Source organism: Mustela nivalis (assembly GCF_964662115.1).
Source record: "Mustela nivalis genome assembly, chromosome: 7".
Taxonomy (NCBI): Eukaryota; Metazoa; Chordata; class Mammalia; order Carnivora; family Mustelidae; genus Mustela; species Mustela nivalis.
Window position 1 is genome coordinate 16,093,731 of NC_139026.1, and position 26,749 is coordinate 16,120,479.

Here is a 26,749-nt window from a genome sequence, read left to right on the forward strand (position 1 = left end):
AAATGTTAGACACTGACATAATGGGTGACACAGGAAGGGCTTGGCAAGTACTAGCCATGCTTTCATCTGCCAATCTGCTAATTCAAGAATACTTTCATCTGCACTTTTTTTTTTTTTGATACGTGGGGTTAAACTTTTTTTTTCTGTGAATTCTTTGTCTTACAGCCTTTTCATTATTAAGATATTAGTCCTTTTTGTAATCTGTAGAGTCCTTCATATACTGATACTCAATCTTATGTTGCAAATATTTTTCCCATTTTGTCCCTTGCCTTTAAAATTTCTTTGCTATGCACTTAGTTTTGAATATTTATACAGATGAGTTTTCTGCTCTTTTCCTTTGTGATTTCAGCCTTTGCCATTCTGGTTTTAAAAAACAAATTTTTTTTTTTGACTCCTACTTCCTGAAAAAAGAAAAAAAAACTTTCCCCCAATTTCGCTATTAAACGTTCACCCATATTTTAATATGAAACTCTTGTGATTTTTTTTATATTTAAGTCTTTAATCCACACAAAATTTATCTTAGCACATGGTATGACGCTAAGATCTAATCTTGCTTGAAACAGCCAGTTCTGACATTGTACACTGAATAATTCATCCATTTTACACTTAAAATGACAACCCTATCATAAATTGTTTTCATGTTTTTCTTTTTTCTATTGTCTTAAGAATGTCCAAAGGACATGAATTTAGTTGACTTCCTTCACTGTACAGGGAGGCTCACTGTAGCACATGAGCTAGCCACAGCAGAAGGAAACTATTAAAACTCTACATACTAGTATATACTTCTAGACTGACTGGTCTCTCACTGATCATTCAGATTATTTCCACCAGGATGTGTATTTCCTGTGAAGTTACACCTTCATACCCCCCGCCTGGAACAGCCTACCATGGCTTGAAATTTCCTATTTACCCTCATTATATCCATTATCCTGCGCCTACTCGGTACCATCCGCCATGCTAGGTCATGAACCAGACAAATGCAACTCTTCCCCCAATGCAGCAGAAGATATGAGCTGCTGGGAAGAGGTCTTTAACTATTTACACCAATAATTCATCCCAGCTATGTTCGGTGCCACTAAATATAGCACAATAACCTTTCTAACTGAGTCGTCTCATTTCCAGCTCTGTGCATTTCTTCGTACGTTTAGTGAAGCACAGCCCAGAAGAGTTGGTTCCAATTTTCAATGGGAAATACCAGAAAGAAACTTGAGAATTATCTTCAGAGTATTTACAAGATGTCTTGAGCTAACGTGAGGAGTCGGGAAAAAAGGGTTAAAAGAGAGCCCCCAGCTCAACCCATTTGGAGATGATCTTTTAAATTCTCAGGCCTATATCCTGGGCAAAGCCAGTCCCTTGGCAGATGAGATCTGAAACAAATTTAATAAGGTCAAGAACGAGGCAAACAGATGACTCCAGCAGAGGATCATTTTGACCCTTGAAAGGGAAAAAAGACTGGTTACACTCGTTTTGTACCACACCCTATTTTTTCTGTGAGGTCCCTTATGTTCTACATTTGATAGGTTTCAAACTGTGGGCAACTGTGTATAATAGTTTTAATGACTGAAACAAAAAATCTGCCTTATGAAAGAAAAGGACAAACAAAAACAAAAAACCCATGAATTTTTCCAGCCCGTGATTTCTATCTGCAGAGCGGCTGACTGCAGAGTCCCCAGAGCTGATGAAACCACAGAGTGCCAGATTTCCAGCTCAAACTAGAAAGGACTTTCTTCCTCTTCTTTTAATGAAAGTAGCAACGCCCGAGGGCAGCTGAATATAAGTTATTCTTTCCTTTGTAAAAAAAATTTCTCTTAAAAAAATTCTCCCCCATTGAACCTGCTGTGATGTTAACAAATGTGACTTTCTAATGACCTAAAAAAAAAAAAAAAAAAAAAAAAAAAACACCCAGATTTTTTTATTCGAGAGAATAAATTTAAAACAAACAGATGATTTGTATTTGTACTTTAAAATAAGTGTGCTATTTCTGGGGCGCCTGGGTGGCTCAGTCTCAGTGGGTTGAAGCCTCTGCCTTCAGCTCAGGTCATGATCCCAGTGTTCTGGGATGGAACCCTGCATCGGGCTCTCTGCTCGGCGGGGAGCCTGCTTCCTCCTCTCTCTGCCTGCCTCTCTGCCTACTTGTGATCTCTGTCTGTCCAATAAATAAATAAAATCTTTAAAAAAATAAAGTAAGTGTGCTATTACTGAAGTCTATGCGTAAGAAGATACCAACAAATTCACTCGTGACTACACATAAACTTAAGCTTTCTAAGTGAAATCTCTTTAGCATGAGATCAAAGACAGTATGATCTTAGAGGCTCCCCAAATGCGACCTAGTCCAGCTCTTTAAAAGGTAGCTTTTGTTTCTCAGAGAAACAAAATACATCTAAAAATACATAAAAGCACCACAGATACCTGAAATGCAAAATAACCAGCAAGCCATACTCTTTTTCTGCAGAATTAGCAGGCGTGTATCACCTGTTCCGGAGATCATTTATTTTACTATTTCTTTTTTTTACTGGCAGGACTGTCCAAAACCTCGATCTTGCCTTTTCCACCTTCTGAATGAGGAAGCTTAATATTATCTATGGTGACTTCAGAAGCGCCATCATCTTCCCCCTCAGATTCTGAGCTGTCCTCCGAGCTGTCTTGCGAACTCTCTTCTGAACTGACCTCTTCTTTTGAATCATCTTGGTTCATCTCAAACAAGGCCACGTCCTGCCAAAAGCACCATGTGAGAAATTCATTTCAGGGCAGATCCCTAGAAAGTTGTAATAACACCCTTACGAACAACCAACAACACTGAACACAAATCCTGAAGCACACAGGACAAGAAATGTTTTTAATACAATATGGTACTTTTTCCTTTCAGTTGCCATAGTCCTCCATGATGATTTACAGGTGTAAGAAGTCCCCCGAAACCCGATTCTATATATCCTGAACATGTTCAACAATATGTGTTCAACAAATATTAACAAACACTAACATGAACCAGGCACCACACTAGGTCCTAGAAACTCCACAAGAACAGCAATAAAATCTTTGCCTTTCTGAAACTTAGGTTTTTGAGAGGGATTGGCAAACTACAGCTTGAAGGCCAAACCCAGCCCGCTACCTGTTTTTGTTTGGCTCCTGAGCTAAGAATGTTTTTTTTAATTTTTAAGTAGTAGAAGTAAAAAATCAAAAGGGTAATATTTCACGAAACATGAGAATTATATGATATTCAAATTTCAGTGTTGATAAAACCTGCCTATTCATACACATGATCTACAGCTGCTTTCATGCTAAAATGGCAGAAATAAGCAGTCATAACGGACACAGCAGCGTCCACAAACCTGAGTATTTACTAGCTGGCCCCATACACAAAATACTTGCTGACCTCGGTTCTAGTTGGGAAGGAAACGCAATGATCAACTAGTGTAAGGCTTAGTGTGAAGCTGTGAAAATGAAAAGTAAAGAAGGACAGGATAAGCTTCTAACAGGGACATCGAGGAAGCCTCTTACTGAGGTGACTAGTGATGAGAGCTGGAGGCAGTGACAATGCAGAAATCTCAGAGGAGCCTTGTACAAAGAGAGAAAAAAAAAAACCTGGAGCAAGGAGACTGAATGGGACTGGAGGAAAGAGAGGGCACGATGGGAGGTAAGTTAGATGGAGAGCTGGAGGCAGGATCATACGGGCCCTCGAAGGATTCCAAACTCATCAGAGATGTGATGGGAATGTGGGCCACACACGCTGTAGAGAACAGATTCTAGGAAAGCAAAGGCGGAAGCCGGAGAGTCTGCTGAGGAATCACGGCAAGAGTCCACAGGGAGACCATGATGACATGGACCAAGGGTAGCAGCAGGGGACATTGTGCAGAGTGGCTGGATCGGAGACAAAGTCTAGAGAAGGAGCTTCCTAGAGCTGCCAATAATGAGATTACTATCTACAGTGGTGTCAGCTCAGTCTAGATACAAGTGTTCTAAAGGGAACTTCACTGTAGAAAGAAGATATGCGGCCATGTGGAGATTTATCATGTAGCTTAGGTTAGTGGTCTGTTAAATGCATCCTTTATTTTTACATATTTAATGAAACAGGTTATGATTACTTTTTTCAGGTCTTCTTTTAGGAAAAACAATCCACTTGGGACACTTAGTAAATTAATGCTTCAAGATAACAAATGTAATATTTGACTTGAAAAAGCCCTCCTCTTCTCTACTGCTAACTTCCTAAACTCCATTCAAAGAAGCTTACTGATCTGTAAGACCCCTAATCATGAAATAACCACATCCCCATGCAATATTGGGCACATCTGCAGAGTCTACAAGAAGGAAAATAACACTTGAATTAAAACGGGAAAAGTCCTCTCCTTTGTAGATGATGAGGCATACTGGTAATTTTACTTTATGAAATAAAAACAAAGCATCATTACCATTTGTATAACTTTTCCAAGAGCCCCATCAATATTTTCAATATTGAAACGACCAGGTGGTGCAGCTGCCATTTCTTCTCTTAGCTTTTCATTTGCCTGAGCCATCTGTGGTAGAAAGGTCTGTACTTGGTCCAACACTAAGGAGAGAAAATATAGTTTATCAATCTTTATGTGACTCTTTGGCCAAAATTCAACTTTTTTTTTTTTTTTTTAAGATTTTACTTATTTATTTGACAGAGAGATAGAGAGCACAAGTAGACAGAGGCAGGCAGAGAAAAGAGGGAGAAGCAGGCTCTCTGCTGAGCAGGGAGCCAGATATGGGACTTGATCCCAGGACCCTGGTATCGTGACCTGAGCTGAAGGCAGCCACTTAACTGACTGAGCCACGCAGGCGCCCCAAAACTTCAACTTTTAAAATCCAAAATTTATTGTAAAACACTCCTGAATTCAACAGTAACAACAGTAACAGAAGTTTAAAAAAAAAAAAAAACTTGCAAATTTCTTCCATTTTAAAAACCTCTACCCTCTTCTGAGTCCTTAAAGAGGACTACACAAGTTAGTGAGTATTTCTCAATGTTTGTGTTTTCATATATCCTCAGAACTGTACATTCCTAGACGGCTGGCATCCAACCAATAGTAACTGAATAAGGAGAACATATGACGTAATAGTTAGCTGCATCAGGCTCTGAGGCTTTGGGGTCAGGCTGACAAGATTATTAACAGAACCCCAGTTCTACCCCTTACTCCCTCATTTACCTTAGGCAAGTTAACTAAGTAGCAGGTGTTTTTACCTGTCCAGTATCTGTTCCCCTTTCTTCTGATAACATAATCCTGACTTTCCTTTTAAGCTGTGTCACTCTTAGTCACTCTGGTGCCTTGCCCTTCTCACATCTGTATGTTCCATAACCTTGGTCAACATGATTTGGGTCAGTGACATATTCAGTGACATTGTGATCTGGTCAGGCCAGTAAGAGACCACCCCGGGACTCTGGCTGGAACTGCGTAAGAGATCCCTTCCTTCTGAGTGAGGAAATGACTGGCTGAGCTGTTGATAAACTGGCCAACCTGCCACATGGTGAGAAGGGCCCACTCTAGATTTAGTCAACACCTAAAAGGAGAGCTAAGAGATACGGAGCAGCAGACCTCTAGGACCCCAAGCACCCGGATGCAGATATACCTGGAGTCACCATGCCTCCCCCCTCCTCAATAAAATTGGCCAACATAATTTATTTTTTGGCTTAAGGCAATCAGAGCTGGATTTTAGTCATTTGCAACCACAGATGTCCTAAATAATAAATGTAATTTAACCATTCAAAACCTCAGTGTACTCATCTGTAAAAATGGGAGTGAGGACTATACAGGGGAATCAATAAACAAGGTAGGTCTAATTTCTTTAGCTCTCAAAAGAGGCCAAGCAGATAACTGTGCACGTAATGAGTTCTCAAGACTTGTTAAGTCTGACACAGCCACACAGTACGTGACTGAACCGTCCAGAGTACAGAAGAAGAAAAGAAAAAGGTGGTAAAGGTCAAAAGATGGCCTTTCATGATAAAATAGGACTGCTGGAAGTTATGCAGTGAGGTCCTAGAATACAAGCCCCCCACAATGGCGATCACAGTAAGGAAAGAAATGAAAGATCTAAGAAAGACTCCGATGAAACTCCACGAAAGAAAACGCTGTCAGCAGCTCCTAAGACACCGACATCCTGAGCGGTCCCAGGGTGAGCAATGAACAGCTCCGGCTGGACTGAGGTTCACTATGGATTTCTACTGCTTCACTGGGCACAACTGAATATCAGAGAAAGTTCTTAAAAGAGGAGGGGAGTGAAGAAAGGGAAAAATACTTACGGGGACTCCTTTCTATCCGAACTGTCTGAAGAGTGGACTTTTTTCTGCAGTTAGGCTTGGGGCTGATGAGTAACCTGTCCCATATACCTGAAAGCACACACACACTTAGTTTACTACAGCATGAAGAAATGGGAGCCCGTCAGCAAACTTCCTCCGACCGCTCTCAAGTCTTGAACGTTCCATGTTCCCCCAGGCATCTGTAGAAAGAGAGGCTCACCAAGTCCCACGACAACATTTTACTTCTTTACGGCCACCCACCTCCCCTTCCGTAGGCCTGTCTCATACATCTGTATGTGCCACCGGCGCTGAGGAGTAATAAGGAACTAACCTACACCCTCTTGGATCAGAAACCCCCCAGGGACAAATGAGTGTCTGCAAGGAAGGGACAGAGGAAGCAGCACAGAGTAAAATGAGGGTTAAGTGAAGCCAGAAATGGTTACTCACTTCATTATATTGGGCAAATTACTCACCCTCTTGGAGCACTCGTTTGTTCATAAAGCACACCTGCCTTGTTACTGGACCTTCACTTAAGGATGTCCAACCTGGACAAAGGAGCCCTCTGGAGAACTGTCCATCCCTCACTCCCACGCACCTTTTCAGCCCCATCACTCACTACTCCTCAAATCAAGAAACTCTTCAGCCCATCACAGCCCAGAGGACAGGACTTGTCTTTCAAACTCAAAGCTTTGATCACCCTGTTTCCAAAGCCTGGAAAACCTCTTCACTCAAGTACAAAAACCCCTATTCACTCCCCTCAAAGCAGAGCTCAACAAATACTCTTTGATTAGTACTTTAGGTCTAGCAATTGGATTAGCATAAGAAATCCAACAGGTTCTGTCTGATTCCCAATTTTGTCACTTTTCAGCCACATGATCTCCAGCAAGTTATCTGTGTGATACACTGTGACTCAGTTTCCTCACCTACAAATCAGAGATAACAGAACCTCCTGCACAACGTTTTTGTGAGAATTAAATGAGTTAATTAAGTCCTGGGTCCCAGTAGGCACGACATAAACTCTGGCTATTACTATAACTCCTCCGGATGCTCTGGGTTCTCACAGAACGTCCTCTTCAAGGTAATATTCACCAAGAACATGCCCAAGACCTTAAACACATTTTCCTTCTCCTTAAAAAAAAAAAAAAAAAAAAAAAATCAACAGGTACTATTACGTCCATTTTCCAAATGTGAACACTGAGCGTTGAGAATGTAAACAACTCTGCTGTAGTCCCAAAGCTAATCCATCGTGGAGTTGGGATTCGAATCGATGCTTTTGAACTCCCTACTACAGTGTCTGAAATCCTATGTGGGCTTCCTAGACCCAAGTGTCCCTCTATAAGAGAGAGGCAAGGCACTAAACGGTGGTCTTGTGAGCACTGAGGGTAGGGGTGGGGGGTTAGTCCGTAACAGTGGCCTGCGTCCCGACCAGCCCGAAGCCGGACCGCGACAGTCGACCTAAGGCCCTCCCCAGGCCCTGCCCTTAGGGGAGGTGTCCTGCTGCTGCACTTCACGGAGTGGGCGCCCACAACTGTGCGGAATAGAACCATCCCGGGCCCGAGGCTGGGTGCCCGCCCGGAGGCCCCCGAGCCCCACCCCCGCCGCGGCGGTCTTGCCGAGACCCGCGGCCACCCTGGGCGTCCCCTGGGCCGCGCGTGCGGGGCCCAGACACGGAGCCGCCGACCGGCCCCGCCGCTGCCCCGGCCACACGCCCCCTGCCGCACGTGCACGCTCCACGCCGCGGCCACCCGCCCGTCACCTCCGCGGCCGCCGCTCCCGGCTGTCAGCAGCTCCTTGGACACCGGGATCGCTGAGCAGTCCCGGGGGGACGACGAACAGCTCGCGCCAGACTGCGGCTCGGCGCGGACCTCCATGCCCCTCGCTAGACTTGAGAGCCAGCCCGCCTAGGCCCGGATGCAGGAAAGAGGTTCGGTCAGGGGGCGGGGCCAGGGCCGCGATTGGACGAAACTTGGCGGTAGGCGGGGCGAGCGCGGCCGCGGCCATGGCGACACCTGGCGGAGCCGGGAGGCCATTCCTGTGGCGGGAAAAGGAAGGTTGGGGCTTCGGATGAAAGAGCAGACAAAACTCAGTTTTGGCTAAACAGTCCCGAAAACATTGCACCCTGGGGGCTCCCTTCCTCCTCATTTAAATGTTGTGGTTTTTTTTAGGGCGCCTGGGTGGCTCAGTGGGTTGAGCCGCTGCCTTCGGCTCAGGTCATGATCTCGGGGTTCTGGGATCGAGTCCCGCGTCGGGCTCTCTGCTTGGCGGGGAGCCTGCTTCCCTCTCTCTCTCTCTCTGCCTGCCTCTCCATCTACTTGTGATTTCTCTCTGTCAAATAAATAAATAAAATCTTTAAAAAAAAATAAAATAAATGTTGTGTTTTTTTAAAATGTTTAGGTCGTGTTTAAAAAAATACACAATATAAAATCTACCATCTTAACCATTTTCAAGTGTACAGTTCAGAAGTGTTAACTTCATTTACATTGTTATGTACCAGAGCTCTAGAATTTTTTCACCTTGCAAAGCTGAAACTATCCATCGAGCAACCCTCCCTTAGTGTTATCGTAATAACGACTTGCCATTGTTTTTCAACCAAGTTATAAAAAAGAGGGCACAAGGAATTATGGGAGAAGTGAGAGTAGGCATTGAGGAGGAACACCTGAGCAATGCCTGTTAGAAGCCGATTTCACTCTCTATTTAAAACCTACTCTGGAGATCCTTCAATGAAAGGACAGCATCTTTTTTTTCTTGTGCCTCCCTTAGAGTCAGGCACATCTTTTTTTTTTTTTTTTTTTTTTTTTTTTTTAATGTTTTAAATTTATTTTCAGCCTAACAATATTCATTGTTTTTGCACCACACCCAGTGCTCCATGCAATCCGGGCCTTCTCCAATACCCACCACCTGGTTCCCCCAACCTCCCCCCCCCCCCGCCCCTTCAAAACCCTCAGATTGTTTTTCAGAGTCCATAGTCTCTCATGGTTCACCTCTCCTTCCAATTTCCCCCAACTCCCTTCTCCTCTCTAACTCCCCTTGTCCTCCATGCTATTTGTTATGCTCCACAAATAAGTGAAGTCATATGATAATTGACTCTCTCTACTTGGCTTATTTCACTCAGCATAATCTCTTCCAGTCCTGTCCATGTTGCTACAAAAGTTGAGTATTCATCCTTTCTGATGGAGGCATAATACTCCATAGTGTATATGGACCACATCTTCTTTATCCATTAGTCCGTTGAAGGGCATTTTGGTTCTTTCCATAGTTTGGTGGCCATTGCTGCTATAAACATTGGGGTACAGATGGCCCTTCTTCTTACTACATCTGTATCTTGGGGGTAAATACCCAGTAGTGCAATTGCGAGGTCATAGGGAAGATCTATTTTTAATTTCTTGAGGAATCTCCACATTGTTCTCCAAAGTGGCTGCACCAACTTGCATTCCCACCAACAGTGTAAGAGGATTCCCCTTTCTCCACATCCCCTCCAACACATGTTGTTTCCTGTCTTGCTTATTTTGGCCATTCTAAGTGGTGTAAGGTGGTATCTCAATGTGGTTTTAATTTGAATCTCCCTGATGGCTAGTGATGATGAACATTTTTTCATTTGTCTGATAGCCATTTGTATGTCTTCATTGGAGAAGTGTCTGTTCATATCTTCTGCCCATTTTTTTATATGATTGTCTGTTTTGTGTGTGTTAAGCTTGAGGAGTTCTTTATAGATCCTGGATATCAACCTTTTGTCTGTACTGTCATTTGCAAATATCTTCTCCCATTCCGTGGGTTGCCTCTTTGTTTTGTTGACTGTTTCCTTTGCTGTGTAGAAGCTTTTGATTTTGATGAAGTCCCCAAAGTTCATTTTTGCTTTTGTTTCCTTTGCCTTTGGAGACATATCTTGAAAGAAGTTGCTGTGGCTGATATCGAAGAGGTTACTGCCTATATTCTCCTCTAGAATTCTGATGGATTCCTGTCTCATGTTGAGATCTTGGATCAGAAGAATAAACATTGTTAAAAGGTCTGTACTGCCTAGAGCAATCTATACTTTTAATGCCATTCCGATCAAAATTCCAGTGGTATTTTTCAAAGAGCTGGAGCAAATAATTCAAAAATTTGTATGGAATCAGAAGAGACCCCAAATCGCTAAGGAAATATTGAAAAACAAAAATAAAACTGGGGGCATCACGTTACCTGATTTCAAGCTTAACTACAAAGCTGTGATCACCAAGACAGCATGGTACTGGCATAAAAACAGACACATAGACCAGTGGAACAGAGAAGAGAGCCCAGATAGGGACCCTCAACTCTATGGTCAAATAATCTTTGACAAAACAGGAAAAAATATACAGTGGAAAAAAGACGGTCTCTTCAATAAGTGGTGCTGGAAAAACTGGACAGCTATATGTAGAAGAATGAAACTCGACCATTCTCTTACACCATACACAAAGATAAACTCAAAATGGATAAAAGAGTCAGGCACATCTTTAATGATTAATCTGTGTTTAACTATTAACTGAACAGAGAAAAGTTGAACAAATGAATAATTGTGAATTGTTTCACTGATTGATAGACCACCCCTGTACAACAGGATTGTAGCCTTTAGAAATGTCCTCAAATCTCTGTTGTGAATTGTTGATGAGATCAGAAGCACTCCATAGGTGCAAAACTAATGGAGCTATTTGTAACAATAACTTAGAAATTAAGACATTCATATTTAGCCAAGATAGAGTAGAAGATGCACTGGCAGAATTCAGTCTCCCCCTGGAAGTGACATTGTTAACCAGAAAAGCAATTTTATAAAATATGAAAATAAATGTAAAACATAGTTTTTCTCACTTTTAATCTTTTAAAAATAATTGATTGTTTAGGTTTTTTTTTTAATTACAGGGTTTACAACAAATGTAGAAGTAAAGTAAATACGAGAATAGCATCGAAGATGGAGGTAGTAAATTTGTTGTAGGGATCTTATATTTTATGTGAAGTATATTTATGTGAAGGATTTAAAAAGTGATAAGTTAAAGATGTATATTATAAATACTAGAGCAACTAAAAAAAAAAAAAAAACCTAAAGAAGAGAAATAGCTGCTCAGCCAATAGTGGAGATAGAACCTGAGCTGTGAAGTATAATCAATTAATCCAAAAGAAAACAGGATAAAAGATAATGAGGAGCAAAAAACAGATGGGATAAACAGAAAACCAAAAAAAGATGGTAAACTTAAGCTAAACCCATATCAGTAATTAGACTAGATGTACATTTGTCTAAGACTTAAAAGGAAAAAATTGTTATACTGGATAAAACAAGACCCAACTGCATGCTGTCCACAATAAGTTCCCTTTGACTATAAAAACATACATAGGTTAAAGGTCAAGTGATGGAAAAGATAAACCATGCAAATATGAAACAAAAATCAAGCTAGAGTAGCTACATTACTATCAGACAAAGTGATTTCAAAACAAAGAATATTACCAAGTGTTACAGAATGAATGTTTGTATCCTCCCAAAATCTATATGTTGAAGCCCTAACCCCTGACTGTGGCTGTATCTGGAAATGGGGACTCTAAGGAAGTAATAATGATTAAATGAGGTTGTAAGTGTGGGGTCCTGATCCAATAGGATTAGTTCCCTTATATAAACACCAGAGTACGACTTTCTGTCCCTATATGCACACAACCAAGGAAAGGCCATTTGAATACATGGTAAGAAGACAGCCTTGTGGCCCACAAGGGGAGACCTCTCAGCAGTTATCAACCCTGCTAGAAACTTGATTTGGAATTTCCATCCTCCAAAACCATGAGAAAATTAATTTTTCTTGTTTAAGCCACCAACTTTGTGGTACTTTGTCATAGCAACCTGAGCAGATGAAGGCACCAAGAATAAAGAGACACATTTCATAATGATAAGAAGATAAATTCATCATGACAAGATAACAATAATAATTGTGAATGAATCTCATAGCCACACTTTAAAGCACAAGAAGAAAAATCTAATAGAAATAAAAGTAGAAATAGACAATCCTAATATGATTGTTCCAGATTTTGACACTCTTTTTTTTTTTTAAGTTTTTTTTATTTCTTTATGTAACAGAGAGAGAGATCACAAGTAGGCAGAGAGGCAGGCAGAAAGAGGCAGGTTCCCCACTGAGCAGAGAGCCCAATGGGGGGCTTGATCCCAGGACCCTGAGATCATGACCTGAGCAGAAGGCAGAGGCTTAACCCACTGAGCCAACAGGCGCCCTTGACACTCCTTTCTCATAATTGGTAGAATAAGTATACCTAAAGAAGCCTTGGGCAAAACCAACAACCAACTTAACTGACATGCAAAATACCTGAACTCACAACAGCAGAATATATATTGTTTCAACAGCAACAGAAAAATCAATAAGATTGATCATATATATGCAAGACAAGTCACAAAAAAACTTCAAAGAATGAAGTCATCCCATGTTTTTTCTCTGTTGTCAACAAAACTAAAAACCTTATCTAGGTTATCAAAAGTAAAAATCAATAAAAGAAAGATATCTGGAAAATCTCCAAATATTTGGAAATTTAAAAATTCAGTTCTTAAAGCCAGACCCATATGATCAGCCTTCAATCTGAAATCGGTAAAATAAATAAATAAATAAATAAATATTTTTTTAAATGGAAAAAAAATTCAGTTCTTTTTTTTTTTAAAAAAATTCAGTTCTAAATAACCCATGAGTCAAATAAAAAATATAAAATAAATTATAAAATATTTTGAGCTGAACTAAAATAAACACAGAAAATATCAAAATGTAGGCAATGTAGCTAGTGCAGTACAAGGAGGGAAATTTATAGCATTAAGTGCTTATATTTAAAAAGATATAAAGTCTCATTTATCTAAGCTTCCACATTAACTAGAAAAAAAAGGAGCAAATTAAACTAAAAGCAAGCAGGGACGCCTGGGTGGCTCAGTTGGTTAAGCAGCTGCCTTCGGCTCAGGTCATGATCCCAGTGTCCTGGGATCGAGTCCCACATCGGGCTCCTTGCTCCACAGGGAGCCTGCTTCTCCCTCTGACTCTGCCTTGCACTCTGTCTGCCTGTGCTTGCTCTTGCTCTCTCTCTCTCTCTCTGACAAATAAATGAATAAAATCTTTAAAAAAAAATAAATAAACTAAAAGCAAGCAGAAGAAAGAAAAAGATAATGGAAATCAATAAAATAAAAAAACCCCACAATTTTAAAAGTCAATAAAACCAAGCTGATTACTTGCAAAAATCAGTAACATTGATGACTCTATCCAAACTAATCGGAAAATAACTGGAGAACACAGATTATTAATCTCAGAAATGAAAGAGGAGCATTACCACAGATTCTATATACATCAAACGGATAAGGGAAATATTCTAAGCAATTATGCCAATAAATTTTCTAATTTAGATGAAATAGACAGATTCAATGAAAAACACAAACTACTACTATGTCTCAGTCACATAGAAATTTCACAAAATTGACCTATCAGCGTGTCAGTTCTTATTTTTGACAAATGTACCATGGTATGTACAATAGTAACAAAGGATGGAAACCAGATTAAAGACACATGAGAACTCTCTGTCTCTACACAGAAAACTATAGAACACTCATGAAAGAAATTGAGGAAGACACAAATAAATGGAAAAACATTCCATGTTCATGGATTAGAAGAACAAATATTGTTAAAATGCTATGCTACCCAGAGCAATCGACACATTCAATGCAATCCCTATAAAATACCATCTATTTTTCATAGAGCTGGAAAAATAATCCTAAAATTTGTATGGAATCGGAAAAGACCCCAACAGGCCAGAATAATGTTGAAAAAGAAAACCAGAGCTGGTGGCACCACAATTCCAGACTTCCAGCTCTATTACAAAGCTATAATCATCAAGACAGTATGGTTCTGGCACAAAAACAGACACATAAATCAGTGGAATGGAATAGAGAACCCAGAAATGGATCCTCAACTTTTGGTCAACTAATCTTTGACAAAGTAGGAAAGAATATCCAATGGAAAAAAGATAGTCTTTTCAACAAATGATGCTGGGAAAATTGGACAGCCACATGCAGAAGAATGAAACTGGACCCTTTACTTACACTACACACAATGGTAAACTCAAGACAGATGAAAGACCAAAATGTGAGATAGGAGTCCATCAAAATTCTAGAGGAGAACACAGGCAGCAACCTCTGTGACCTCCGCCACAGCAACTTCTTGCTAGACCTGTCTCCAAAAACAAGGGAAAACAAAAGCAAAAATGAACTATCAGGACTTCATCAAGATAAAAAGCTTTGCACAACAAAGGAAATAGTTGACAAAACCAAAAGATAACTGACAGAATGGGAGAAGATATTTGCAACTGTCTTATCAGATAAAGGGCCAATATCTGAGATCTACAAAGAACCTATCAAATTCAACACCCAAAAAACAAATAATCCAGTCAAGAGATGGACAGAAGACATTACCTGTTTTTCAGGTATAAAAGTTTTAAAGATGTAGACAGTTATGAACATGTTAAGGACACAGGAAATATTGCTCCCAGCCTTCTTGAGGTATCTACCAGAGAACAAGGTTCAGAAAATGATTGGACAAATTCAATTTCAGTTTTGCAGGCGAGCATTTTACAGTGGAATTCAGGATAGAATGATGAGAATGAGGTTCACAGAATAGTATGTGTTTTTTTATAGTTTTGATAATATGAATGAAATATAAATATCAAAAATGGGGAGAAAGCAGAGATGATAAATGCAGAGAAAATCTTCCTTTTTGAAACCTGGAATAAAATATAATACTTTATTTATTTTAGCTGTTTTTAATTTTTAAGTAATCTCCAACCTAACTTGGGGCTTGAACCCACAACCCTGAGATTAAGAGTCACATACTCCACTGCCTGAGCCAGACAAAGTATAGTACTTTAAATTAGGTATTAGGGATAAAGTAGGAAAGAGAAAGAGGAGATGACCAGCTCATTATAAGTGTTCATAGTAGAAAGACAATATCAAAATAAGAGGGGACTGAATCCTAATAATACAAATTAAACCTGAGTGACATAGAAATTTCACAAAATTGACATATCAGCATCTGTGAAGAAAATTTCAATGCATTCGAAAAATGCAAATGATATAAATGGCCTTCTGTGATCATACTCGATTCAATATAACTAGAAAATAATGACATTTTTAAAAGTCTCTTCCACCTAAAACTATAAAAACATGCTTGCATCAAGAGGAAGCCCTCAAAGCTAAGATTTTAAAAGTCAGGAAAGTAAACAAACTGTAGCTTACCTAAACCAGAAGAGGGGAGGGGCGAAAGGTTTAAAGGTATAAATATATCAAATAAATGATAATGCAATATTGATTATAAAAGCAGAGAAAATATAGAAAAACGTATTAAGACTACTTTGTACAACTCTATGCAAACAAATTTGAAGGCCTATAGGAAACCGTTTGAAATGGATAATGTTCCAGAAATCTGTGAAAACATATACCAGTAAGAGAAATAATCCATGAATTTGACTACATCAAAATTCAAAAAGAAGTTTTACCTAAGAAAAGTCACCATAAGCAATGTAAAAAGGCAAATAAACTTTAAAACAAGGTTTCCAACTTATGCTTTTGGGTCCATGGTCAAAGGAGCAAGACTGATACAAAGTGAAGGTCAAGCAAAGCTTTATTTCACACCAAGCATCGAGAATCAAAGTGACCAGCCAGGGACATCTCTTGCAAAGAGGAGACCCCCCTCTGCCTTACAGACTAGCTTTTAAGGGCAAACAAAGGCCATGTGGTTGGGCCTGGCTATGCACAGGTGGCCAATGAGATTGTAACACGGAGAAAGCTGCACAGTCCTGCTAGGTCACACATAAGTGACCAACTGAATTACAATTTACCCTACAGTAGATATTTGAACTAGCCTTCACCTTGGTCAGAATGGGCGCCCAAAAGGTACCCAAAGTGGGGGGGCCCATACTCCTTGGTAGCTAGGAGACCGTATGCTGCCCTCACTGATTGAATACCTCCACCTGGCCTGACCCATCCTTATATTTGGGCTTTGTTACCTGGGACTAGTTTCCGGGATTTGTTTTAAGTAAGTCCCCTGGAGAAAGGGGGTGGGGGGACAGTTTAACTTTTACTGTATAAACAACAAAGTCATCATTTAACCAGATGGCATCGCTCGGTCTAAATTGGCCCTTATAATACTTCTGGAAACTTTCAATACCCGTAACATAAAGAGTTTCTAAAAACTTAATAGAACACAACTAAATAACATCATGAAAAAACAGTTTAGAGAAATGAACAGATCATTCACAGAAATAGAAATAAAAATGGTGCTTAAACATATAAAGATGTTGTAGCTCGTTCATATTTTAAAAATGTGTGCAAAAGAAAATGACTCTCATTTTCAACTATTTCTCATATACCAAATTGGTACTAATAAAAAATTACAACATACCTGTTGGGAAAGTTGTGGGGAACCAGGCACTGTCGTGCGTTAATGTTGGGAATGCAAAATGGTAATATTGTTATGGAAAGGAATTGTCATTATCAAATAAAATTACCTATACATTTACTTTTATAAAAAAAGATGAATTATTTATATTAGAGAGAGAGAATGCATGCATGGGCGGGGGGGGGGGTGTAGGGCAGAGGGAAAGAGAGAGGGGAAGCAGAATTCCCACTGAGTGGGGAGCCTGCTTAGGGGCTTGCTCTCCAGAGCCTCAGATCATGACCCGAACCAAAACCAAGAGTCGGATGTTTAACCAACTGAGCCACCCAGGAACCCCTGTGCATTTACCCTTTTACTCAGAAATTTCTAACAATATTCAGAGGTGGGGGCGAGTGGAAGATCAGTTTTTTTTAAGGGGCATGTTTTATTTTATTTTTTTATAGATTTGTTTTATTTGAGAGAGAGAGAGAGAGTGTGCAAGCAAGAGCACACAAACAGGGGGAACAGAAGAGGGAGAGCGAGAAGCAGACTTCCCAGTGAGCAGGGAGCCCGATGTAGGACTCAATCTCAGGAACCTGAGACCATGACCTGAGCCTAAGGGAGCTGCTTAACCAGCTGAGCCACCCAGGCACCCCTGTGGATACACTATTTGTAATGGAGAGAAAGTGAAATAGCCTAGACATCCATCAGTGGGGATCTGGTTGAATGAACACACAGCGGAGTACCACGCAGTGTGAAAGGCAATGAGGGAGATCTACACACCCTCATATGGAGTGGCCTTCTGGATATATCGTTAAATTAATAAAGCAGTTTGAAAAACAGCTTTATTGTATGCTGCCTTTTGTGTGATAAAGAGAGGAAAATACCTATGTATGTGTGTACACACATACATTCACACATACATACACATATACATACACGCATACATGTGCATACGCACATGTTCGTGCACATATGCTTCTACTTTCAACAACAGACAATGGAGGATAAGTCAAAATTGAATAAAAATAGTTACCTGGAAAGGAAAAGAAGGAAAAGAAAAGGACATTAAACTTCACAGAATATATTGGGTTTTATAGTTTGACTTTGGAGTCATGTAAATACCTTGTCTACTTGAAAACAAAAATAAAGACAAAAGGAAAGAAAATCCCCTCCAAAACAAACTGCAATAACTGAATTCAACTATGTATGTCAAGTTTATGTAACAACACAGAAAAGAACCGATTGAGGTGACTTTAAAACACAATATTTGGATGGTACATCCTTAGTAAGATATAGCTTCAGGGCAATGACAATGACTACACACCCACATAGAAATTTTTAAGTGTATCCAATCCTCTTAATTTTTAGTAGCACTGTTAGTACAGTCATTCTGAAACTGCTATAAGTATAATCTTGGATAAGGCAAATTAAGACTTATATTAATATCATTTGCAGAGGCACCTGGGTGGCTCAGTGGATTAAGCCTCTGCCCTCAACTCAGGTCATGGTATCAGGATGCTGGGATTCAGCCCCACATCGGGCTCTCTGCTCATGGGTGAGCCTGCTTCCCCTCTCTCTCTGCCTGCCTCTCTGCCTACTTGTGATCTCTCTCTCTCTCTCTGTCAAATAAATAAACAAAATCTTTAAAAATATATATCATTTGCAGCTCAGATTTTTTGTTCCAAGAAAAGAAATAAAGGTAAAGTCCTCCTGTAATTTTAAATTTGAATTGGTAATATCTGTATAAATTCATGATTTCTTTTCCTCTTTCTGAAAAACTGCTTATCCCTGAGCTTGGTTCACCGGAAGGTCTGGAAATGATAACAAGGTCCCATAACAAGCATCCCTGAGCTGGATCCTGCCTGCTAACTACCTTTCCTCACTAAAAGCAACAGAGCATCTTCTACAAATAGTTGATGTGAAGTCTGGGTCAGGGAGAATAAACTTGGGAAGTGGGGCCAGAAAGCAAGGAGGCTTTCAAAGACAATTGGGGTCGTAGCAAAAGGAATCTGGAACTAACTCGGAGATTCCCACTAGGCAAAGCTGCCGAAATCTGGCTCTGTCCCTCATTCTGACATCTCTCAAAGTATGACCAACCAGATTTTGTGTGCCCCTAATTTGATGCGTTAGGGAGTGCACACTGGCGCCTAATAAGTTTTCATGAAAACAAAACAAGACCAAAAAAAAAAAAAAAAGGAAAGTTAGAAAGAAAAGTAAAAGAAAGAAAACTTTCCTAAATCAAGCCCCGAGTTCTAACTACTGTTTTACAGCAACTGTGAGGAATAGAAGGATAAGGGAAACCACTCAAGAGGGCAATCAGCCAAATCTAGAAGGTGGGAAATCCAACAGGATAAATATCTGTTTTATTCAACAGAAAAAAGACACGAAAAGAATTCTAAGTGTCAATTTTAAGACGCTTAGAAGGCATATAAATACAAGAAACTCTGGTTGACTTCCATATATGTTATGGTTATTATGATGAGCTCTAATCCTGATGGAATGGGGAACAGCACCCTATTGCTGATTGGGTGTTACAATGTAACTCCCCCAAGAAGCTGGAACTAAAATTGTGAACCAAAAGATAAAATGTAAATAAAGCTAACGAACTTGGGTCATGGGCCATCTTTTGGACTAGCTAAAACAAAGGGCATGGGATTATCCTGATTGCTTGAGGCCAGTCAGGGTCAGTCTTCTAGCTGGGGCCAGGGTATGTGTGTGTGTGTGTGTGTGTGTGTGTGTGTGTCAGCCAAGAAAATGAGGGGGACACCCACACTGTCTACTACAGTCAATAGTACTAGGGATATATTATTTGGAGGTTTTTCTAAAGGTAATTTTTATTTCAGGCTTACTTTTTATCTTCAGCAGACTAATCAAACTGATGATTACTGCTAGTAACTTACCAAATTGCTATTACCTGGTTCCCAGGCCCTTAGGTAATTAAATTATCTACTTAATTACCCAGTCTGGTAAATCAAAACTATTTTATCTCTAGAGGCATACACATTTAGTGCTGAAAATTGTGGTGTAATTATATTGCAAATAATTTATTTTGGTTAGGCTCTTAGTTAATCTATTTTAATCCTATAGCTACAATTAAATGTGTCAAAGAAATGCTTTATTTTCTAGCAGCGTAAAATTTTTACTCGGGGGTTGGGGGTAAGGGGAAAGCAGAATTTTATTTCTAGCAGACTGGTGTCCCAAAGAGTAGCCACCTTAAACTGGTGTTCACTTGATTCTCTGCCTCATCTGTTGGAATTTTTAAATTATTTTTTTAGGGGTTAAATTTTGTATGCAGTACAAGGCATCATTTCTCCTTCAAAATTCCATCCATTAATGGCATGGCAAAAAATAAGACCTGTGCTAAATTCTGCTAAATATCAATAAATCAGGAGTAACATCATAGTATTTTAATAAAGGGTGAAAATGTGCATACAGGTGGATGGAGGTGGGGAGACATTTCATTTGACATAATTCATTAGTTTTTGGTGAAAAGTATTTTTACATTTTAACCAGGTTTTTAAGAAATTTAAGTTAATTAATTCTTTTTCAGTGTTCCAGAATGCATTGTTTACGCACCACACCCAGTGCTCCGTGCAATCCGTGCCCTCCTTAATACCCACCACCAGGACCACTCCACCCTCCCCCCCCTCCAAAACCTTCAGTTTGTTTCTTAGAGTCCACAGTCCCTCATGGTTTGTCCCCCCCACACACAATTTTAACCAATTTTAAGTTCTTTTATAACTAAATTCTTTTAATTTATTAAATCTTTTCATTCTAAAAAATTAATTTATTTTAATTCTTTTAATTAATTCATTAATTCTTTCATTCATGTTTCTAGGATCTTGGTAACATGGATCTTGCTCTAGCAAGTGTCTTGCACTAGGCTGCTGGCATCTCCCCTAAAGTATTTAGAATGAGGTCAATAAGCATTCTTCTTTTTTTTTTTTTTTAATATTTTTATTTATTTATTTATTTGACAGAGAGAAATCACAAGTAGTTGGAGAGGCAGGCAGAGAGAGAGAGAGGAGGAAGCAGGCTCCCTGCTGAGCAGAGAGCCCCATGTGGGACTCCCTCCCAGGACCCTGAGATCATGACCTGAGCCGAAGGCAGCGGCTTAACCCACTGAGCCACCCAGGCGCCCCAATAACTAAGCATTCTAATGATACTATTTCATACGATAATAGGTACACAAGCTCGTAGATACAATCAGAAGAGGGACTATGTACAAGCAAGAGTTAAATCATGGGAGAGAACTTGAAGGAAAGTTTTTTTTTTTAACATTCGTAAATTCTGTATAGTTTGCACTGTTTCCCTTTTCTCATCCTATACTACCTTTTTTTTTTTTTTTTTAATCTATCTCATGTTAAGAACATTTAGCAAGTTTACACATTCTGATTACAAATTGTTACAGGGCTCCAAAGTGTTATTCGGAACAGAGAAGTCTCTATTAATTTAGAATGAATACTTTCAAGTTCACAAAAACTGTCTTCCTTTGAATCTTCTAAACTGACCACCTATGCACCGGCTATAAATCCTTTATTTCCTTTGCAAAGAATATACAGAAGAGAGGTGACTACAGAAAATCAAAGCAAAACCAGCATATTTTTGTAGGGCCTTTCCCTCTGTATTGATGGGGTGCTGCCAACGTAGCTTCCTATGTCCCCCAATCTCCATCTTTTGTCACTTTTTATTTTGATAGAATTTCAGATTTATGGACAAGTGGCAACAGTAGTACAGCTCCTATATGCCTTTTACCCAGATTAAAAAATGGATACATTTTGCTCTGTTTTCTCTTTGGCTTTATCTTAGTCCTTTCCCTTTCCCCACACCACACACCCACTTGATTCTTTTTTAATAATTTGAGGGCAAATTGCAGCCTTTGTGTCTGTTTATCCTTCAATACTTGAGTGTATACATCCTAAGTACAAAAATATTTTTTGACCTAACTGGAGAGCAATGAACAAAATCAGAAAACTTGATAAGAATATAGTACTATTATGTCATCCACTGTTTGTATTCAAATTTTAACTGTCTCAGGACTGTCCTTTATAATTTTTCCTTCCAGTCCAGGGCCTCAAAAAGGATTGTGTTCTGCATTCAGTCCTCTCCAATCAATGTGTGACAATTTCTCTGTCATCTTTTGTCTTTCATGACTTTGACACCTTTGAAGAAGGTAGACCAGAGAGATTTTGTAGAATGGCCCTCAGTTTGGGTCTACCTTCTGGTTCCCCATGATTTAGATTTAGATAATAAATTTTCATTAGATTTAGATAATATATTTTTGGCAAATATACCACAGAAGTGATATTAGGTCCTGTTTAGTGACATCTGGAGGCACGTGATGTGGATTTGTCTCACTACTGGTAATGTTAACTTTGATCACTTGGTGAAGGCAGTATCTGTCAAACCTCCTCACTGTAAAATTACTACTTATGTCTTCAGTTAACTAGGATTTAGGGGGAGATGTGTAAACATACTGTCTCATTAAACTTACACTCCTTGATTTTCTCATTCTTTTTTTTTTCGTTTCTTTTTCTTTTTTTTTTTTTAAGATTTTATTTCTTTATTTGACACAGAGAGAGACAATGAGAGAGGGAATATAAGCAGGGGGAAGTGGCAGAGGGAGAAGCAGGCCTCCCGCAGAGCAGGTGCCTGACATGGGACTCGATCCCAGGACCCTGGGATCATGACCTGAACCGAAGGCAGTCGCTTAACGACTGAGCCACCCAGGTGCCCTGATTTTCTCATTCTTTCATTGGTATCTTATGATGAGTTGGTATTGTACTTTGAGAAAGAGCTTTTTCTTCTCCCATTGGCTTACTTATGTCAGTTTTGACTCACAGATTTTTATGCTGTTTAATGGGCTCTAATCCATTATTGTATCACTTATTTTGATACTAAAATGGTCCCCAGTGGGAGCCTTTTCAATCTGCAAACCTCTCCTTTTTGTATGTTACCATCATTCTTTGAATACTTCTGTAATTTCTGGTCCAGCCATTTCAGGCTCTTTTTGTACTTTTTCTGCCCCAGCCTGAGAATTAACCTTTTCTTCAAGGAACATTGGTTCCTGTTAATGCTCAGAAGGATATTTAGAGAGTAAGTTCCAGATGTTAGGTGTGCTAATTGCTACAGATGTGCTCTAACTTTTAGGCTCTGTGATGGTAGAGGGCAAGGAAACACGCATGTATACATTCAGATCCTCATATGTGAATATTTATTTCTATATTTGTATTTTAAAACTTCAAGAATGAGAAACTTGCAGCAATATTCTGGAATCACATTGAACCAGCTCACAAGGGCTGTTTACTAAATAATCGTAATTTTGTGAGGGGATGTTAGCTTGAAATCAGCCATCAGAGTATTTATACCATAGCAATCAGCAGATGCCACGGATCAAGTTTGTTCACCCCACCCCACCCCAAGGCAGTTTAGCAGTGCACCACTGGAAATCTGCCTTCCATTATCCTCAACTTTTTATTCAGAATACTTAGGTTATATGGCAAAAGGGAATTAAGGGTGTTAATTGGCTGACTTTAAAATAGGGACATTATCCTGTATTATCTGGGTGGGCCTGAGGTACCCACAAGGGTCCTTAGAGTGGCAGAGGGAGGCAGGAGAAGAAAGTCGGAGAGACATAAGGATGGAAGGAGGGTCAGAGATGCCACGCTGCCACCTTCGGAGACAGAGGAAGGGGGCCACAAGCCAAAGGGTGTGGTCGGGTTCTAGAAGCTAGAAAAGCATTTTCCCGTAAAGCCCCCAGAAGGAACATAGCTCTCAGAACCTTAATCTTAGTTCAACTCATATTGGGCTTCTGACCTACAGCACTGTAAGATAACCAAAGTTCTGTTTACCTCACTGTGTTTGTGGTAATTTGTTCCAGCAGCAATGCAAAGCAAATCCTCATAGTGTGTATGTTTCTCTTGTCAGGGAGTTTTCTTTCAGCGTAACGTTAGTGAGATTTACCCCCTTTGTTGAGTCCATAATCTGTTTCATTCTATTGCGGAGTAGTGTTCTATCATATGAAATCCCAAATTAGTTTTGCCATCCTCATGTTGATGAATTTCTGCTTATTTCCCGTTATTAGAATACTATGATAAAGCTGCTATGAACAGGTTTGTTGTTGTTGTTGTTTGCCTCAAAATGTGGCATTTATTCAAAGAAAAAGAATAGAAAAAGAAAAAAAAGACAAGATGCCCATCCCTTGGCTCCCTTCTCTCCCCTCCCCTGATCCTCTTCTGGACCCTGGCTTCGGCTAGGTAACAGGACAGTCCCACTCAGATGAGGTCAGTGACACTGAGGGGCACCTTCTCCATGGAGGGGTTGAGGAAGGTCTCAGTGTTTCAAAGAGTCCTTTTGTCTTCTTCTGTCACCCTGTTAAAAGCCACACCCTTACAGCCAAATCATCCTCCAGGACCAATTACCAGTTCTACAGGTATAGTTTTCCCTGTTGGTGGGAAGGTCCTCACTGCTGACTACAGACACCTGCTGCACATCAGCACCCCAGGCCAGCAGGTCAGTGGTAACCAACACTCTGCTAGAGCCAGAGTGAAACTGAAATGAAATTACATTTCATTCCTCAGGCTCCACATCACCATGCATGGCAGACATAGTGATGTCTCAGGCATGCATCTCTCAGTGAGCCAACCAACCTTCCAGTGTTGACTATGACTGCCTGTGTGATGGTCAGGGTATCACACAAGCCACAGGGTGTGTCCAGCTTCCACTCCTCTCACACGGATGCAGAACGGGTGGACAGTGTCCTCCAGGGTCAAGTCCTCCTTCTCGACCAGAATCTGAATGGGGTCCCTCATGAACTTCTTGGTTACCTCAAGCACATTGGAAGGCACTGCAGCTGACAGCGAACCCCCCTGGGTATTGCTGTGGACCTTTTCAAATACGTCCCTGAATCCATGGCTTGACATTTCATCAGCTTCATCCAGTACAAACATTTTGATGTATTTGAAAGACAGGTTTTTCCAGTTAAGCATATCAGACACGTGACCTGAGGTCCCCACGATGATATGGGCGACTTTCACTTCCAGCTTCTGGACCTCAGCATGCACGTTGGTCCCACCAGTGCAGGTGTGTCAGGGGACACCCTTGTAATGTCCTAATGTCAAGAATACCCTTTGCATCTGCTGAGTCAAGTGGGTGTCAGGACTAAGTCTCACATAGTCTTTAGATCTAATTCAATCTGCTGCATAATCCATAGGCAAACGTGACTGTTCTCCCAGTCCTAGACTGGGCTTGAGCAATCACATAAAAACCTTTGATAAGGAAGACTGGCTTGTTTCTGGATGGCAGAAGGCTTCTCAAAAACATTTGTGTAGATGCCACAAAGGGACTTAGAAAGGTTCATGTCACCAAGGCTGTCAATAACCTCATTCTAGTTACTCCCAATGACACTGTTGGGCTCCATCCCACCAGGGCCATTGTCTCTGGATTAGAAATCCTGACTCTCAGATATGATCCTTAGAAACGAGGCTATGAACAGTGTTCTATACTCTTGTTTTGAGGCGGATATACAAGCATCCATTCAAGACAATGGCTGCAAATACTGAGTTTTGCATGGTTCTTAAACCAGACAGTATCAGCAGGACCACACCTTCATCCCTAGAAGAGTAATCAATGTGCAAATGTCCCCGAAAAAGAGCTCAGCCACCAGCGTCCCAGTATTGCACAAAGCCTGTCTACCAGCAAAAACCCAAGTAAGGTCAAGTTAAAGAAGCTAGAACAATGCTATATGTAACTAAAATTTTAAAATAAATTAATAATTCTGTTGCAAGTGGAACCAGAACAGATCATCAAAAAGCCAGTAGCAGCACCACTAAAAGTAAAGGAGGGTAAATCAAAATTTATCCATTCATTCATTTCAAGAAGAAAATAATCACGATTCCATTCAGGGCCGACAACATTGTGCCAGCCTAGTTGTAAAGACTCTGCTGACAACCTAGTAGGGACACGGACAGATAAGAAAAACAGTTATCTGTCTATAACTTATGTTTTAATTTCTGTGATCATGCTTTTCACTGAGGGTCATGGAAGCAGAGAGAGCCTTCCTGGGTGTGGACCCAGGAAGGTGTGCGGGAGACTGGAGTGTTCTCGTTAATGAGAACAGGTAGTTCAAAGTCCACAGGCAGGAACTTGTGGGCACAGTTGAGGAACAACAAGAACCTGATGAATGGTCAAGGACAGCAGGACCTCTGCTCCCTCAGGGGTATGTTCTAAAGAAACCAGGGATAGGGAACCCTTGAAACATTACCCTGTTTGTGGAGAGAAACTCCCAATAGGGACCAATGAACAAGGTAGTCTAAAAGAAATAGAAACATCATACTGAACTTCTTTAACTTCTTCAAAATCCCCTTCCCACCTTTTTGGTAAAAGTGCTTAGGACTAACCTCTACCGGACTACTCTTTTTTTCTATCCCTGCTCCTAAAATTTTCATTGGCATGGCTAGTGATCCTTTGGACTGGAGCTTAAAATCACTTCCTCTTACAAGTCTTTCCCAACCCCCGTCAGTCTCCCTGACCCCCAAACTTTGGAAGATGCTTTTTTTTTTTTTTTTTAAGATTTCATTTATTTATTTGGCAGAGAGAGAGAGCACAAGTAGGCAGAGGCAGGTGGGGGTGGGGGAAGGAGGCTCCCTGCTGAGCAGAGAGCTCGATGTGGGGCTCAATCCCAGGACCCTGAGACAAGGACCTGAGCCAAAGGCAGAGGCTTAACCCACTGAGCCACCCAGGTGCCTCCTGCAAGATGCTTCTGCTTTGTACACCTACGGCATCTTCATACTTTCCCATTGTAGCTCTAGATTTTGTTGTCCTTGTATATATAGTCGTCTGCCTTCCCGGAGGGACAATGCAGTGGTAACCTCTGGAGTATTATCACCATTCACAGCAGTGGAATCTGAAGTACCCTATTGAGCAATATCTCAATTCCTCCACAATAAAATAGGCATAACAACAGGATGTGCCTTAGAGAGTTGTTGTGAGCGCTGAATTTGTTCCCACAGACCAAGCGCTTAGAAGAGTAGACCCTCTTCTAAGTAGCGTGAATAGGTTCTCACGCCAGCTCTTGACTTTTCTTCTCATCCGCCAT

The 26,749-nt window shown here is 40.4% G+C and overlaps 1 protein-coding gene and 1 pseudogene across 2 annotated transcripts; both read right to left on the reverse strand.

Moving 5' to 3' along the window:
• Positions 1–2,441: 2,441 nt before the first annotated feature.
• NOPCHAP1 (NOP protein chaperone 1) lies at positions 2,442–8,192 on the reverse strand. Its single transcript, XM_082739058.1, has 4 exons — positions 8,007–8,192; positions 6,254–6,340; positions 4,407–4,543; positions 2,442–2,712 (listed from the first exon to the last, which is right to left on the reverse strand). The coding sequence occupies exons 1-4, from the start codon at positions 8,119–8,121 to the stop codon at positions 2,497–2,499; spliced, it is 555 nt and encodes a 184-aa protein (XP_082595184.1). The 5' UTR covers positions 8,122–8,192; the 3' UTR covers positions 2,442–2,496.
• A 15,801-nt stretch (positions 8,193–23,993) lies between these two features.
• Positions 23,994–26,749, reverse strand: LOC309870202 (eukaryotic initiation factor 4A-I pseudogene; annotated as a pseudogene). The gene is made up of 2 exons: positions 26,718–26,749; positions 23,994–25,091 (listed from the first exon to the last, which is right to left on the reverse strand). The product of its transcript is annotated as a eukaryotic initiation factor 4A-I pseudogene (transcript).

Coding starts and splice junctions, on each gene's coding strand:
- NOPCHAP1 (XM_082739058.1), bottom strand. CDS start 8,121: ATGGAGGTCCGCGCCGAGCCGCAGTCTGGCGCGAGCTGTTCGTCGTCC. Junction 6,341..8,006: donor CGGGAGCGGCGGCCGCGGAG/GTGACGGGCGGG, acceptor GTGTGCTTTCAG/GTATATGGGACAGGTTACTC. Junction 2,713..4,406: donor TTGGAAAAGTTATACAAATG/GTAATGATGCTT, acceptor TGCTTTTGGCAG/GACGTGGCCTTGTTTGAGAT.